Source organism: Nelumbo nucifera, chromosome 3, assembly GCF_055504915.1.
Source record: "Nelumbo nucifera cultivar China Antique chromosome 3, China Antique-T2T, whole genome shotgun sequence".
NCBI classification, from domain to species: Eukaryota; Viridiplantae; Streptophyta; class Magnoliopsida; order Proteales; family Nelumbonaceae; genus Nelumbo; species Nelumbo nucifera.
Window position 1 is genome coordinate 76,416,413 of NC_142651.1, and position 18,085 is coordinate 76,434,497.

Consider the following 18,085-nt stretch of genomic DNA (forward strand, 5'->3'; position numbering starts at 1 on the left):
AGAATCAGCAAATTCAAAACGTATTGGGCTATGATTCCATCCTTGTAATTGCAATATTCTCATTGACACTACTTAGGCTACATCCAGCCATAGAATTGTAGTATCTTCCCGAAATTGTTCTTTGAATGGATGGTAGCATCCATTGGATGATTATGGTCTGTATAGGCCCTTGAGTCTACTGTTGATTAAATTTGATTCTCATTTTCTTTTTACATCTGCCTTATTGGATCTAATATCAACTTTGACATCTCTGCATTTCTCCTACAATAATGACCTGCCACTATATCTATTTATAATTTTACCTGAGCAGTAGGTTGATACAATGGCTTGGATTGAGGGCAAATCACTTCAAAATACTTTATTTTCACAGGTTGAATGGTGCAGACATCAATTTGCCTGAATGGTTGTTTTCTAAGATGATGCGAAGTGCAAAAATTAGATTCACAGATCATTCTATTTTGAGGGTTGTACAGATATTGGGTGCATTTGGTAATTGGAGACGTGTGCTACAAGTCCTAGAGTGGCTTCAATCTCGTGAGCGTTTCAAATCCTACAAGAGTAGGTAGTACATTGTCTTTGTTATTCGTTCAGCTTGTTAGTGGAAAAATTAAAAATTTTGGTGAATTTCTCGTGTAACATAATTCACCTGGTTGGAAAATCTTTTTATTCTGATTTTGAAGTGTAAACAAATAGGATAAACTAAGTATAAATTAATTATAAATTTTTCTACTGAAGGTTCTGCTGTTCTGGTGTATATTCCCTCTTTAGTTTAAGAGAAACCATAAAGAGTACACTGAAATAATTTTTTTTTTATGTATAAATTAATAAGGTGCAAGGGGCCATAAGCAGCCAGGTTTCATGAACAAGGCTATAGATGGTTTCATCCCTTATAAAGGATCAAGATTTTATTTTTACTTATAGATCAACATTGTGTAGGAAACCATAATCATCCATTTCATGAACAAGGCTGTAGATGGTTTTCTCTTCCACATAGGATTAAATTAATATTGTATAAGGAACCATAATCAATCAAATTTCATAAACAAGGTTGTAGATGGTTCTCCCTTACATTGAATTAAGTTTTCTTATGTAGAAGAAAGGAGAAACATAAACCTCCTCTTCAAGAAGGAGAAACATAAACCCTCCTTGTAAAGGAGGTTATAAAGATATAATGGTGAAGATATGGAGGAGGATCATCTTCTCTTCTACCTTCATAGACTTAAGATGGACTTTTTCCTTGGTTTGCCATGCTTCCTTTTATCTTTTATCTTTTCTTGCTTTGCCTCTCTTGTTACTGGAACTTTAGTTATAGAATAACATTAGTCTCATCTCCTTGTAGATGGGCTTTTGTAGAGAATGGAGGTGGTAAGCTAGCTCCCTACTTGCCTTCTAGGGTGCCGTGTGTAACAATTTTATCCCACTTAAAGAGACTTAAGAAGGTCATGACAAGTCAATTAGCATCCAATTAAAAGAAGTGGAAAACCTCACAAATAAGAAAAGGGTCTAGGCTAAAGTGTCTAGATAGGCTTTCCTATAAAGGAAACTTGAGATTAGCGCATGAAATTGCTGCAACCAAGATGATGTTGATGATGCTGACTTGTTGGCCTGGGCGCCATGTTGAAGAGGAGAAAAAGGAATGGGAGGAGGTAGGGAGTTGGGAAGAGGAAAAAACAAAGGTAGTGAGAAGACGATGAATGATAGGGTCGGTTCAAAAAGTTTTATGGAAGATGAAGGGGTGGGGGCAATTAATGGCAATTTGGTAATTTCGATAGAAAAAGGGATGAAGGGATCATGTACTGAAAAGGTTTTTTTAGGCGGTGAATCTTTAAGTAAGGATGGGTCAGGTGGGCTATGCCGCTTAGACTGTTGGTTAGGTCCCTTACCAAACCTCATAATTGTTCTATAACCTTCTTCCCTTATCATTGTCTTTTAGGATCTGAGTATGGGGAAGATGATTGACAATGGACATGAAACCGGTGGAGTATATCTTCTTAATCAATCTCTAAAGTTTGGGTTAATGTGTTAGTTTGAGTCTTGTCATGATGAGAAACTAAGTCAGTTGAAATTGTGGCATCACTGTCTTGGGCATGTGTCATTTGGTTCATTAAAGTTTTTGTTTCCTAGTCTGCATTGTGAAGTTTGTCAACTATAAAAGAAATGTAGAACCACATATTTTGCAAGTAACAAAAGAAGTAATATTGTTTTTCTATATACATATTGATGTTTAGGAATCTTATTCTTTTCCTTGTATAGGTGTCTACAAATGCTTCATTTTTTTATTGATGATTACTTGCGGTATACTTAGTTGTATTTGATGAAGAGTTGAGATGAAGTACCTTTAATTGTTAAAAACTTCTTTAGTATGGTGGAGACCCAGTTTGAGAACGAGATTAAGATTATCAAATTTGATAATGCCAAGGAATACTTTGAAAAGCACTAACAAGTTTTTTCTTGAAGAGAAAGGGGTAATCCATTAAAGTTCCTGTCCTCGTACTCCAACAAAATGGGGTAACAAAAAGAAAAAGAAGACATGTGTTTGAAGTAGCTAGAGGATTGTTATTCCAGATTCATGTTCCAAACTTCCAACTCGGTTTTGGGGATGCTGCCCAAACAGTTGTATATCTTATTAATAGACTTCCCTCGCGGGCCCTTCATCTCCAGTCTCCTCATTAGCTTCTTTTTCCCAATGAGGATGCCTTTGATCTCCCTATTAAGGTCTTTGGTTGTATTTGTTTTGTCCATGACAGGGGTCCTTCTAGATTGAAATTTGACCCAAAGTCTATCAAGTGTGTCTTCTTGAGATATTGTTTAGTTCAAAAGGGGTACTAGTGCTATGATCCTTGTTCTAGTAAGAGATATGTGTCCAAAGGTGTCACATTCTTTGAGTCTACTCCCTTCTCCTTTTCTCATCCTTCTCTTCAGGAAGAGAATGTTAGTGAAGATCGGACTCTTTTTTGCATGTCTATTCCTGTGTTGGTTACAACTGATATTGTTGGTCCCTCTTCTTCTCCTCTTGCTTGTGGTGGTAGTAGCGTTCCTCCCGTGCCTCCTCTTATTCCTTGGTCTTGACACTGGTGGTTCGTGAGATGGAAAAAGAGGATGACTTCAGAGATTAAATGTCCATTACAATTTGACTTCTTGGACTTAGGTAATTTGGAACATGAACCTCTTCTTGTTTCTGATGCTTGTGTTGAATCTGTTACTGAGCTTCATAATGTGATTTCTTACCTTGACCTCCCTATTGCAGTTTGTAAAGCGAAAAGGACATGTGCTAAATATCTTATCTCAAACTATGTTTCTTATGATACTTTATCACCTTCCTATTGTGCCTATGTCTCTATCATTTCATTTGTTTTTATCCATCATAGTGTTATTGAGGTGGTGCAGTTCTCTCATTGGAAGGATGTTATGGATCAGGAAATGGAGGCCCTCAAGAAAACCAAACATGGGACATTGTTTCTCTCCCAGAAAGTAAATTTCCTATTGGATGTAAGTGGGTATAAACTATGAAGCATAAAGCTGATGGTTTGATTGAAAGGTATAAAGCTCACCTTGTGGCAAAAGGGTATACTTAGTCTTATGGTATTTGATTATTAGGAAATCTTTGCTCTTGTAGCTAAGATGAACTCAATTCGAGTTATTATGTCTTTGGCTGTCTACTATTCTTGTCCCTCGTATCAAATGGATGTTAAGAATGCCTTCCTTAACGGTGACTTTCAGGAAGAAGTTTATATGGATCTTCCTCTAGAAGTGAATATCCCTGGAGGTGAAGGAAAGGTTTGCTGCTTGAAGAAATTAAAGATATTGTTATCACATGGGATGATATCTCAAGCATTGCTGAATTGAAGTTTTTCCTTGCTATTGAATTTGAAATTAAGGATCTTTGAAGTCTTTTGTACTTCTGTTTTTGGCCCAATTGGAGAAGGAGACTTTCTTAGGGCTGAGATCTTTGCGGCTCTGGAAGGTGCCCAAAGAGCAAGGGAACTGAACCTAAGAAAAGTGGTGTTTGAAGGTGACTCAGAGGTGGTGGTGAGATGGCTAAAGGAAGACAACTCTGGTGTTTGGAACTACAACAATGAAAAGAACTGCTAACTCAGTTGCTGACTAAGGACATTGAGGTGAAATATAGTTGGGTAAAGAGAACTGCTAACTCAGTTGCTGATGGGTTAGCCAAGCAAGGGGTGAATAGGGGATCTTTCTTTTGGGGTCATTTCTAATCTTGCATTTTTTGTTTTGCCAAAATGGGGGAGTTAAGAAAGTTTATCTCCCCATCTATTTTAATTAAAGTTTCTTATTCTTAATAAATTTTGTCGTTACTGATAAAAAAAAAGTCTTTGGTACTTCCTTGGGATTAAGGTTACAAGGTCAAAAAGGGGCATTTATATTTCTCAAAGGAATTATGTTCTTGATTTGCTTTAGGAAGTAGGAAGATTGGATTGTAAACTAGCTGAAACTCCTATTGATCCCAATCATAAGTTGGGAGCTGATGTTGGGGATGTTTTTTCCTGACAAAGGTGTGTATCAGAGACTTGTTGGTCACCTTCTCTACTTATGTTTGCCTAGATCTGATATACTATATGCTGTGAGTGTAGTCAGCCAATATATGCATAAGTCCAGATCTTCTGATATGCAAGCAGTGAATAGATAACTTGCCTTTTTGAAGGGGGTATCCGGGAAAAAGGAATGTTGTATTCTGTCATGGGCATATCAAGGTTGAACCTACTTTGGTGCTGATTGGGCAGGTTCAATTGATGATAATAGGCACTCTACTTCTGGTTACTGTACCTTGATTGGTGGTAATGTTGTAGCTTGGAGAAGTAAGAAGCAATCTGCTGTGGTCTGATCTAGTGCAGAGGCAAAGTACAGAGATATGGCTCATGGAGTTGGGAGTACAAATTTATACTCTAATCATGTTATATGGTGACAACCAAGCTGCTATTAACATAGTCCATAATCTTGTTAGCATGATTGTACAAAGCATGTAGAGGTTGACAGACATTTAATTGGAGAAAGAGTTGCAAGTGGAGAGATTTGTTTACCTTTTGTGAGGTTTGAAGATCAGTTGGCCGATTGTCTTACTAAAGGTGTTCCCAAGCCAAAACTTGACAACAATTTGAGCAAGATGGGCATGATAAATATCTATGTTTAGCTTGAGGGGGAGTGTAGAGAACACTAGTGTGGTCCCCACCGTTCGTATGTTTATGTTTATCCAGTTCAGCAGTTAACAGTTATTTCGGTTTATCTTTTTAGTCTTTTTTTATTTATTTGCCATGTAAGCAGTAAGGGTAATTCAGCCCTTTCATCTTTATTTAAACATTAATATAAATTATAGACTGGGGCGACAATCTAAGTCAACACTCTACTTCTGAATTCTCCTTTTCGTGTCTCTCTTGTCCTTTTCTCTTCATCTCCTTCTTTCTCTCTTCTCAATCTTTTTTTATTTTTGTTTATTTCATATTGAAACTAGGACTTATTACAGTCTTATTCGACTACAGGGAGCATTGATATTGTAAGGGCATTTTTTTCCTTCTATATGTTTTTTTATATTAGGGCGCCTAGTTATGGGCATTTTTGAAATTTCTTCATTATGTTCGAATACCAAGTTTCTTGGTGTGAACAGTAACACACCTCATTCTCTTGACAAACTTTTCTCTTCTTCTTCTCCTCTTCTCTTCCTTTCTTTTCTTTTTCTTTCCTTTCTTTATCACACAATAATTTTGTAACTAGTAAGAACAGTTCGGCGGCAGAGAACTTCGAAGTTAATCAAGGTAGAACAACTTGGTTGGTGCCAAAATTCAGAAAATCTCTTTTTCATTGCTAAGTTTGGGAATGTGTGGAATTACTCCCAAAATTACAATCAACTGAAGTGCAAGTGGAAAGGAAAGACTGAAGATGGTGGAAAGAATCCAGAAATTGTTTGTTCTCAGTCAAATCATTTTACAAGGCAATGCTAATGAATGAAATAGAAAGGTCTGCGATAAAGGAGCTTTGGGGTAACCCATTCCTAGAGGGGTGGAAGCTTTTGCTTGGTTAGCGGCTTTGGCCAGTATCCTGACTTTGGGCCTTATACAAAGTAGAGGTATTCACTTAGCTAGATGATGATACTTGTGTGAGAATGCAGAGGACAATGTCCTTCATTTGTTCGTTGGCTGCCCCTACATGAGATGTGTTTGGGGTTTCTCCTTTAATATTTTTAAAGCTAGTTGGATGGAAACAAGATCTCTAGGAGACATTTTTGCCCATTGGCCAGTTATGAGAGGAAATGCCAAGGCAAAGATCGTGTGGAATTGCATCGTTTTTGTTGTTTTCTGGGTAGTGTGGAAGGACAGTAATAGAAGAATTCTTGAGAACAAGGCCTTTAGAAGAGATCAAATCACTCGTACTTGTGGGGAAAAGGATGATGGATTGGGTTATTATTTTCCGGAGTTTGAAGGGGTTTCAAGGGAAGATCATGGTGCTGGATTTTGGGATCTTGATTTGGATTGGAGTCCTTACTTCTACTTTTTTTTTGTGTTTTTTGTTTTTTTACTCCCCTTTTGTACAAGCTATCTGAGTTGGTTGTTCTCTTTTGTGGTGATCTCTTATTATCAAATCAGCTGTAACTTTTCTTTTTGTTAATAAAATTTTCCTTTTTATTTACTACCAAATAAGGGAAAAGCATCAGAAATGAAAACAAAAAAGTAGAATGCTGACCTTTTGATGCAGACTAGAGCTGTGTTGCCTGTGTTGCTTCACCTTCACATAGAGGGGGTTTTTGTCTCTCAGTCTCCCACCCAAGCTTTTCCTTGCATGGTAAGCCTCTTTCGATTGAGGCCTTTAAGATTACCAATAAAAGGAAAACATTACCCCTAAATGTATAAGCACGTAAAAGGAGGAAGGACTAAATAATCTTTTTCTATTAAATCAAGTATTCAACATGAATTGTTATTTTCCATTCAAATCAGTGATTTGATTAGAAACCGTATGATTAATGTAGAAAATGATTATTAGATGCAATGTGAAACATATTTTGGAAACTCATTTATGCATTCTATCCTCTGAAATATGAACAACCCGATTTGTACCTTTACAATGATCAATTCAGTTCTCTACTATTTCTGGTCTTTGACCAGCACTATTACCCTCTTGGTAACTATTATCCTTGTAATGCAGATATATTTATACAGCTGCACTTAATGTGCTTGGCAAGGCAAGGAGACCAGTGGAGGCATTTAATGTATTTCATGCAATGCTGGTAATAGATGTTACTGTGCTTGCTTGTATTATTTAAATATCTGTAATAGAAGGAGAAATGTAAGAATATGGACTAACTGCATTTTTAATATTTTTCCAGCAACAATTATCTTCGTATCCCGACCTTGCAGCTTATCATTGTATTGCTGTCACTCTTGGACAAGCGGGGCATTTGAAGGAACTCTTTGATGTGATTGATTGCATGCGATCTCCTCCCAAGAAGAAATTCAAAACAGGGGTGCTTGAGAAGTGGGACCCACGGTTAGAACCAGACATTATTGTCTACAATGCTGTGAGTAATCCTTCCCATTTATGCACATAAGAAAAATCTATTTTTTCAAAACCATAATTCTGGTCTTTAAGTGGAAGAGACACTTCCATGTTATCTAGTGGAACTATACTTTTTGGATATCCTGCTTCTGAGCGACCTCGATTATTTAGTTGGTAGCATGATTTGAAAGTTATCATCATCTCCTATTGATTCTGGCGAAAAAAATTTAGAATAGTAGAAATCTGCTGAAATAAAAAATATGAACAGAAAAGTGATTTCTTGAAGAGAGAAGGAGAAGAGAAGAAGAGATCTTGAAAAGAAAAGAGAGAAATAATCTGGTCGCCCCCTTCACTTATTATTTATATTAAAAATAATAGAGCAGTACAAAGACAACATATATAAGACTCAAAAACATAATAAATTTTGGACTCACATCCTATCTAACAACTAACATAAAACATCTACTAAAAAAAAACAACATAAAACTGATTAATCTTCAACACTCCCTCTCAAGTTGGGAGTAAATGTCACACATTCCCAACTTGCGTAGATCATGTTTAAGCTTGTTTTGCCACCCCTTTAGTGAGAACATCAGCCAACTGCAATTCTGAAGAGACATAAGGCAAATAGACTTCTCCGGCTGTTACCCTCTCTTATGAAGTGTCTATCAACTTCAATGTGTTTTGTCTTGTCATGCTGAATTGGATTATGGACAATAGTGATTGCAGCCTGATTGTCATAGTACAACATCATAGGTTCCTCTGCTTTCACCCCAATCTCACTCAAAAGAGATCTAACCCAAAGAAGTTCTGAGACACCATGAGCCATGGATCTATACTCAACTTCTACGCTTGGCCTTGCCACAACCACTTGCTTCTTACTCTTCTAGAAGATCAAGTTTCTACCCTACAAAGGTACACACTCTTGATGTAGACTTCCTGTCAACTAAGCATCCTGCCCAGTTTGCATCTGTATAGGATTCTAGCTTTAGATTTTCATGATTTGAGAAAAGAATGCCTCTGTCAGGGTGCTTTTTCAGATATGCAAGTATTCTCTCAATAGCTTCCCACTGCTGAACCCGAGGTGCATGCATGTATTGACTCACAACACTGGCAACATAAGAAATATCTGGTCGTGTCATACACAAATATAGCAGTCGGCCCACCATTCTTTGATATCTCCCCACATCTTTTACCAGCTCACCATCCATAGCATTAATTCTATGATTTGGATCAATAGGAGTGTCTGCTGGTTTGGTCCCCAACTTCCTAGTTTCCTGTAGTAGGTCAAGTACATACTTTCTCTATGAGATGAAGATCCCATGCTTAGATCTTGCAACTTTAATCCCCAAGAAGTATTTGAGCTCACCAAGATCTTTGATCTCAAATTTTTGCTGCAATGGTTTTTTGAGATCATCAATCTCCTCCAGATCATTTCCTGTAACCACTATATCATCCACATACACAATCAGAATTGACACTAGAGCATCACTCCACTTTACAAAGAGGGTGTGATCAGACTGGGTTTGAGTGTATCCAAAACGGATAAGTGCCCCTTTGAACCTGTCAAACCAAGCCCTAGGTGACTGCTTTAGGCCATACAGAGATTTTTTGAGTTTGCACACTTTTCCTTTACCAACATTTTCATAAAAGCCCGCTGGAATGTCCATATATACCTCCTGTAAATCACCATTGAGGAAAGCATTTTTAACGTCAAGCTGAAACAAGGGCCATGAATAGGTGGCTACCAGAGATAAAAGAATACGAACTGAATTCATCTTAGCTACCGGTGCAAATGTTTCCAGATAATCAACACTATACGTCTGAGTATACCCTTTTTCTACCAACCTTGCCTTGTACCTCTCTATCTTGCCATCGACCCTATACTTCATTGTGAATACCCATCTACATCTGACTATTTCTTTGTCTAGGGGGAGATCAACTATTTCCCAAGTTTGGTTTTTAACCAAGGCTTCCATCTCTTCTTGCATGGCTGTTTTCCACTTAGGTTTGGAGAGGGCCTCAGTAACATTCCTGGGCATAGACACAGAATCCAGGGAAGAAAGGAAAGCTCGGTAGGAGGGTGATAAGGCACTGTAGGAAAGATGGTGTGAAATGCAATGGGCTGTACGCTTTCTCTTCCCTTTGCGAAGTGCAATGGGAAGATCAAGGTCAGTGGGATCAGCTGCAACAATGGTGTTAGGTACAAGAACATTATCATTAGAAAACATAACAGGCTTAGGCTCAAGAGGAATACTTGGAACTGTATCTGTTGAATCTGGAGTTTCAGAAGGACTGATAAGAGTAGTGTGGGTTGAGGATGTGTGGAATCAACCATCGTCTACCAGCACTGATATTTCTGTGAGGCTGCCCATAGTGGCTTAGGTAATGAAACTGACGGAGGTGCTGGCAAAGAAACTGATGGAGGTGCTGATGGAATTGATGGAGGCACAAAAGAAACAGGAAGAGGAACATATTGTAAGTTCTCCTCCCCAAAACTCTCCCCCTGAGGAGAACCACTCGAGAAGAAGGTGGATTCAAAAAAGGTAACATCAATAGTGACAAATCTGCTCCTCGACACTGGGTCATAACAACAATACCCCTTTTGGTTCTGAGCATACCCAAGGAAAACACATTTCTTGGCCTTAGGATCCAATTTCTTACGGTGGGGCCAAGAATGTGAACAAAGGAAACACAACCAAAAACCCTCAGAGGTATGTGAAATATCTCCCCATCTGGAAAAAGAAGACTAAATGGCACCTTAAACCCCAAAGTCTGTGAAGGAACACGGTTAATCAAATGCACGGCTGTAAGAATTGCATCTCCCCAGAAATGTGTAGGAACTGAAGCGCACGCCATAAGACTTCTTGCCACCTCCACAATGTGTCTGTTTTTCCTCTCAACTACTCCATTCTGTTGCGGTGTATATGCACAACTAGTCTAATGAATTATACTGTGTTCTAAGAAATATGTGGTGAAGTCCTTCTCAAACTACTCTTTGGCATTATCTGATCTAAAGGCCTTAGTTCTCACTTCAAATTGTGTGAGAACCATTTGGTGGAACTGTCCTACCAAGTTAGGAACCTCATTTCGTGATCTCATCAAATATATCCAAGAATACCGTGTATAATCATCCGCAAACAAGAGAAAGTAATGGTATCCTCCCATGGAAGGGATATGATATGGCCCCCATACATCAGTGTGAACTATATTAAAAGCAAAGTACTTTTATTACTTGGTTTAAAAGAATGTCTACAATGCTTTCCTAACTGACAACTCTCACATTCCAATGTAGATAACTGAATAGACTCAAACAACTTTGGGAAAAGAAATTTCAAAGAACTAAAAGAAAGATGTCCCAAGCGATTGTGCCAAAGCATAATCTGGTTCACTGACTCTAACCCACTACTACTGTTGCTGCTAACATGATGGCTCTGATGTCTCTGAATCTCATCTAGAAGGTAGACTCCATTCACCTCACGACCATTCCTAATCATCTTCTTTGACTCCAGATCCTGCAAAACACAATTACCAGGAAGAAAGGTCACTGAACAATTCAAATTTTTTGTCAAAGAACTAACAGAAAGTAGGTTGGTATGAAGTCTAGGGACATGTAAGACAGAAGATAAAGTTATATCATTGGTCACTCTAACAGTCCCCTTCCCAGCAACGGGAATATGTGAACCATCTGCTGTAGAGACTCTATCTCTACCAGATCACAACTGATAGGAACTGAAAAGGATAGGGGAATTAGTTATGTGCTCAGATGCTTTTAAGTCTATAATCCAAGGAGATCCCTCCTTACCTGAAGTGGATGCAAGATTTGAAGTTGCATATGAACTACCTGTATGTGCATAAGAAGTGGTGTAGTTGACTCCTCCATTCTGCTGTCTATCTGGAAGGCCAGAGCTAGTTGAATCTTTCTTACTTATAAGCTGTCCAAACCTCTCCAGTTCTGTTCTCACTGCTGCTACTGCAATGGATTCCCAATCAGTTTGGGAAAGAGGGGCCGAAGAGTCTCCTGTAGTGGCCACATTTGCTTTTTTTTTGATGAATGGGCCACATTTGCATTTCCATTATGGTTCCTTATCCGGGCAGGCATAAGATTCGGGTGAAGCTTCCAACAAGTGTCCTTGGTATGTTTAGGCTTCTTACAATAATCACACGCCAAGTCCTTATCTTCCCTTCTAGTCTCACTACTCCCCCTGTTTCCATTCGGCTTAGGTTTGGTTGTACTAACCATAGCCGACTGGTCAATCCCAAGCTGTCTTAACATGACATTCCTCCTACTCTCCTCTCCAGAAACAAAGGCATAGGCTTGAGAGAGTGTCACACCCTCCCTAGAAAGAATATGCTACCTAGCAATGTCAAATTCAGGGTTCAACCTTGCCAAGAATTCAAAAACCCTATTTCTCTCTACTAGTCTTTGATAGGTTGTTGCATCATTTACACTTTCCCATATCACAGTTTCTAAGTGATCTATTTCTTGCCAAAGGGTTTTTAGCATGGAGAAATACACAACAAGGGGTTTTTCTCATTGTTTTATACTTATCACCTGATTCCTAAACTGATAGTTTCTGGCTGCATTTTGCTTCCGAGAGTAGGTTTCAGTCACTCCACCCCAAATCTCCTTAGCAGTATTAGCCCATAGGAAAAAATTTTCCAATATGAGGTAACATAGAATTACACAGCCAGGACATTACCATGTAATTCTCCTGCACCCATCGGGAAGAATCTATATCAGGTTTCTTCTCCTCCCTAGTGATGTACCCTATTTTTCCATGGGTACCAATAGCCATCTTGGCTAATTGTGCCCACTCTAAATAATTTGTACCATCAAGTTTATCGTAGTAATGATTCCAGACCCAAAAATATCACTACTACCTCCAACACCCAGTCCCACGGTACCGGTGGATTTCACCTCGGTACTCCAACTCTCCATCTTACTTCAAATAGTTCAACAGTAAGAAAAAATAGATTGGTGATCTTCCAAAAGCAATTTAATATCACACACACAGAAACCAACCCTTCCGGAAGAAGAAAACCCTATCCGGAGAGAAATCTCTCTCCTCTCCACGCCTCTCAACAGAGAGAAGAGTGAATCGATCACTCTAGGAGGCTCAGAAAATTCCAGAAACTTAACCACTCTCTTTAGAATAACAAAAGAAAACTAATAATACTTGGGCGCCCAAGATTAGATGAAAAACTGTAGAGAACACTGATGTGGGCCCCACAACTACGGTCCCACTGTGTTCGTAGGGTTAGCTATTGGTCATTTAGTTGTTTCAGTTGTTATTTATTTCAGTCTTATTTTTGCTCTATTTGTTATGTAAAGACTAAGGGCAGATCTGTCCTTTCCATGTAATGAGCATAACCTATAAATATTAATTAAAGTGGCGGCGGCAGAACATGAAGCTTCTTCTCCTCCTTTTCAACTCTTGTGTTCTACTGCTTCTCCTCCCTCTTCCTCCTCTTTTCTCATTACCTTTCTTCTTATTTTCGAACCTGAAATCAATTAGGGTTAAAGACTGATAACAGTCCTGAACTTCTACTTGGTATCAGAGCTAGGGTTTCTCATGTGAGTCTAGTCCAGCCGACCACATGAGAACCATCTAAGGCTAGAAGCTGAGAAAGTAGAGTTCGTTGACTGGTTCTTGGAGATCTCCAGAGGATTAGCAGCTGTTTGAAGAATTGCCACAGTTGCAGCGAGTTGGTGATCAGGAAGAATCAGAGAAGGCTAGGGTTCGGGTAACCTTGGAAGGCAGCGAACAACATCCTATTGTAAGTTTTTTATTTTCTGAGAGAAGTATTATCAGGGAAGATAGGTTGGACCTATCTAGCAAGGGCGGCCAAACCACTCTAGGGTTTATCTTTATATTCTCTAGGGTTTTGTCTTAATCCTGCGACAAACCCTAGTACTGGACTGAACCTTGTGATCTAATACTGCGGCAAACCCTAATAGTTCTCTCCTCAACATTGATCAGTTTTAGGGTTTCATATTAACCCTATTACAAGCCTTATCCGTACGGTACTGTCAGGAGTGTACGGCTGAGAATTTGCTTTTAGGACTGATTAAAAACCGAATTCAGCTTCAGCATATCAGATTGTTCTTCAAACTGTTTTTCAGTTTTCTTTTGGGGTTTCGAACTCTTCTAAGGGGGTGAAAACAGTTCGAACTGTTGCTGTTATGTGTGGTTACTGATTTCAGATCAGTTTTATATCTGTTTCATGTACATCTACTGTGAGTACAGATTGGTTCTATACTGATTTTGTGATTGTGGTTGATAGTCCAAGTGCTGGTTTTGACTGTAGTAGCCCTAATTTTGAGACTTCTGGTTCTTGACCGAAATGGAGTTTAAGAATCAGGCAGAAGGCAGTATTGGGAACAACAGTTATGTGGTATGTGGGCATTGTAAGAAACCCAAACACACAAAAGAAACATGTTGGAAGCTACATTCTTACTTGGTCCCGACAAAGTTAAGAAGCAAGAAGGGTAACGTTCATGTGGCAGTGCATACTAATTCAGCATCCTCGTCTGGCACGAGAGGCACATTCTTAGAGACCTTAGCCGCAGTTCAAACTGTTCTTATACAGTTGGAAGGGGAAGTTGGGAACTCAGCTCAGTCACTGCAGTCACCATTAGCCCCCGCCACATTTGCTTCCGCAAATTCAGGTACTTGAGCCTCAGCCTGCCATGCCCCAACTCCAGGTACCACTGAACCCTTTTGGGTAATAGATTCAGGTGCATCTGACCATATGACTAGCTTGCCTTCATTGTTTACCACTTATCATTTATCTTCTGGTAGGGATAAAGTATCTATTGCTGATGGCTCTCTTGTCCCCATTTCTGGCAAGGGTGACATCAAGCTATTGGATACCATCTCCTTGTCTTCTGTCTTACATGTCCCTAAACTTGATACTAACCTCCTTTCAGTCAGTAGTATTACCAAACACATGAACTGCTCAGTAACCTTCTTCCCTGACCGGTGTGTTTTTTAGGACTTGAAGACAAAGAAGGTGATTGGGACTGGCCGTGAGACGAATGAGATCTATCTGCTCGGGGAGAGTTCTCATCGGAAAGAGCCAGGGGATAAGAAGTCACTTGTTTCCCAGAGTGTGAGTTTGGTTATGCTTTGGCACAACCGGTTGGGTCATTTGTCTTTTCGGTCCTTAAGGAGTCTGTTTCCTAATTTGTTTGAGTCTGTTGAGTTGTCTCAGTTGCAATGTGAAAACTGTGAGTTTGCTAAACATTGTAGACACTCTTATTCGTTGAGCAATAAAAGGAGCAATCGTCCTTTTGATCTTGTGCATACGGATGTTTGGGGGCCATATCACATTCCTTCCATGGGTGGGTACAGATATTTTCTGTTATTTGTTGATGACCATACCCGATTTTCTTGGGTTTATCTTATGCGTTCACGAGATGAGGTTCCCACCCTGACCCAAAACTTTCACCAAATGATCCTAACCCAGTTTGATGCCAAGATCAAAGTTCTTAGATTTGATAATGCAAAGGAATACTTTGCTAAGCCATTGGCATCTTCTTACCTTCTTACCCATGGGGTTATTCACCAGAGCACTTGCCCTTATACACTTCAACAGAATGGGGTTGCAGAAAGGAAGAATAGGCACATCTTGGAGGTGGCTAGAAGCATTATGTTTACCTCCAATGTCCCTATTCGCTTTTGGGGTGATGCTATCCTCACGGCAGTATATCTTATTAATCGGGTTCCTTCCCGGGTTCTTGATATGCCATCTCCTTTTTCCCTTCTATACCCAGATGAGGAGTTGTTCACTGTTCCCCTCTAAACATTTGGTTGTACCTGTTTTGTTCAGCTTCTCGGTCCCCATCACTCCAAGTTCAAACCCAAGGCCTCCAAATGCATCTTTCTTGGTTATGCACAAACTCAAAAGGGTTATTGCTGCTATGATCCTGTCTCAAGGAAGAGGTTTGTATCCATGGATGTCACTTTCTTTGAGGAGACACCCTACTATTCTCGGGTCTCTCCTTAGGGGGAGAGTAGTGAGTGTGGAGATTTGGGTCCTTTTCTTCAGGGGGAGTGCAGTGAGGGCAGGGTTGGTCTTTTTCTTCAGGGGGAGTGCAGTGAGGTCTGGGTGAATACTTTTGGGGTTGTTCCCTTACCTATTCCAGTGGGTGATGAGGGCTGCAGTAGCGAAGGTGGTCAGGGGGATCGGGAGTTGAGAGTCTATCACAGGCGATGCAGGCAGGTTGATCCCGGTCATCAGCAGTCCTGGCCAGCTCCAACCTCTTCTGAGACTCCGAGTCCAGATATTACAGTCCCAGGGCCCACAGAGACTCCTTCCATTGTTGCTACCTCACCCCTGCAGATGACCTTGACCTTCCCATTGCCATCCGTAAAGGAAAATGACATTGCACCACATCTACAACCCACTGCATCTCCCAGTTTTTGTCCTATGATCGCCTATCTCCCTCCTACAGGTCCTATCTCACTTCCGTTGCTAATGTCCCTATTCCAAGAATAGTGCAAGAAGCCCTATCAGTCCCGGAGTGGAGAGGTGCAATGCAAGATGAAATGGATGCCCTGTTGAAAAATAATACCTAGGAGTTAGTTGACCTGCCCAAAGGAAAGAAACCAGTTGGATGCAGATGGGTATTTATGAAGGGGATGAGAGATCCATCCCATGGACGCCCAAAGATTGCGGAATAAGGGGCTAATTTTAAAAATTTTTCTCCCTTCAACTGGGAATCACATTCCCTATTTAGAAAATCATATTTTCAAGGATCATTCTTGAACCTTGAACTGAATCAGATCTGAACCAAAAGGAGCAGGAGAGAATTATACCTGATACGGAGAATTAGTATCTCCCAACGAAGGTGTTCACGCCCAAGGAAGGAACCAAAGACTGCTCCCACTGAAGATGGCGCAGTGCAGGTGGAGTAGAGTCAGCAGTGTTCTTCTCCAAGAACTCTGTCCTTCGCAAGGATCAGCAAGATGGTACGTGAGCACAACTTCCTTTCAATCCTTTCTCAAAGAACTGATGTCAAGATTCAATCTTGACTTCTCCCACAACTGGAGATCGAACTGGCAAACAGGGAGGCGGCAAAAGGGTATTCGCAGGGAGCAGAATTCTCTTCCTGATTTTTGGTACTAGAGAAAATCTGTTGTCTATGTATATCTAAAAGCTGCCGCCTCTTTCTTCTTTTGTAATCTTAAAGGGATCAGCTCCTAATCAGATTAGGAGTTGCTAATCCAAATCATATTTGGGTTAGAAGTCCCTTTAAGTGATAAGGGATTATCCTTATCTTATCTGCAGATCAGATCAGCCATCTCCTAATCTAATTAGGAGGTTTCCAGATCTAAATCTCATTTAGATCTTGGACTCTCAAAGTGGATAGGGTCTAAGCCCAATCCTATTAGCTGATCCACTTCAGAATTCACCCCTTTATTAACTAAATAAACAGCCCACTTCGAAGTGGGCTTTAGGCCCATTAAGCTTATGTGCTCACTTAACCTTCCTAACTGCTGCCCAGTTGGGCTTCCTTGTATGGCGTGGGACCCAAGCATTGATCTACACATCAGCCACATGGGTTCGGCCCAGCCTTTGTTACAAGGTCTGGCCGAATACACTGCTAAAGACAATGCACCCCCTGAAACCCATCGAATGGGCTCTATGGGCCCAACACTTACCCTAAGTGGTCCCTCGGCCAAGCTACCTTGTAACACCCAGGGACCGTGGGCAGATGCAAGATTAGCCCATCAGGTATTATCCTCAATGGTCTTACACTCAACCTCTCAGCCCATAATGATCATACACTGCCCGACAAGAAAGGACCTCTCCCTCGGCTGCAAGGAACAGTGTTGCACTCTCCACTTCTATGGATCCTGGGAATTAAAACCTTTTGCAAACATTTTACAAACCATAATATATATACTTTTATATCTCATTTAAAATATACTTTGCAAAAACAAATCTCAACGGTTGAAATCGGCTGCCGGCAATCTTGGTTTCCATCAGTGAGAGTGCATCCCCGATCATTACCTTTGTCCGACAAAGGGGCTGATCCTGTCACTATGATCACCCACTCAGATGAATTCTCGGACTGTCCCAACATACCCAGGTTTTGACCCGCTCTAAGGATCTCACTGATTGGCATATCAAAGACAGCCCAATCCGACACCTAGTGCAGTATCATAATCGAGTCTAGGGGTCGGGTGTAACTTTCCAGTTTTGCCCATCAATCTCCAAGGTCCAGGGCAATACTGGAAATCTGGTCCACTTCAAAGATTCAAGTAATCCTACACTGTATGTGCCTAGGGTCTCACCCTGGCAGCTGAGATAGGCCACCCCAACCGACTTGGTGGCACCACAGTATCAGCCTTGTCAGGATAGGTCTCCCCAAACCGACCCACTGGCTGTGAACATTCTAAACTAACACGAGTCTCATTAAGTGTCCAGTTTAAGGGTATTACACAGAAACATACCAAGGGAACATGAATCAAATATGTATCTTTATTCATTTACAATAAACTCATAAAGTACATCATTCTGATTGAAGCTAAGGGCATACAAAACTGTCTAACAATTTACTGTGAAGCAC

General features: G+C 40.2%; 1 protein-coding gene across 1 annotated transcript in view; it reads left to right on the forward strand.

The window, feature by feature from the left end:
• Window positions 1–18,085, forward strand: part of EMB2279 (pentatricopeptide (PPR) repeat-containing protein) — an 89,449-nt gene that overhangs the window by 11,259 nt on the left and 60,105 nt on the right. Inside the window, exons 2-4 of the mRNA XM_010276729.3 lie at window positions 371–562; window positions 7,153–7,234; window positions 7,334–7,525. Coding sequence (XP_010275031.2) covers window positions 371–562; window positions 7,153–7,234; window positions 7,334–7,525 — 466 coding nt within the window. The remainder of the gene's footprint in view (window positions 1–370; window positions 563–7,152; window positions 7,235–7,333; window positions 7,526–18,085) is intronic.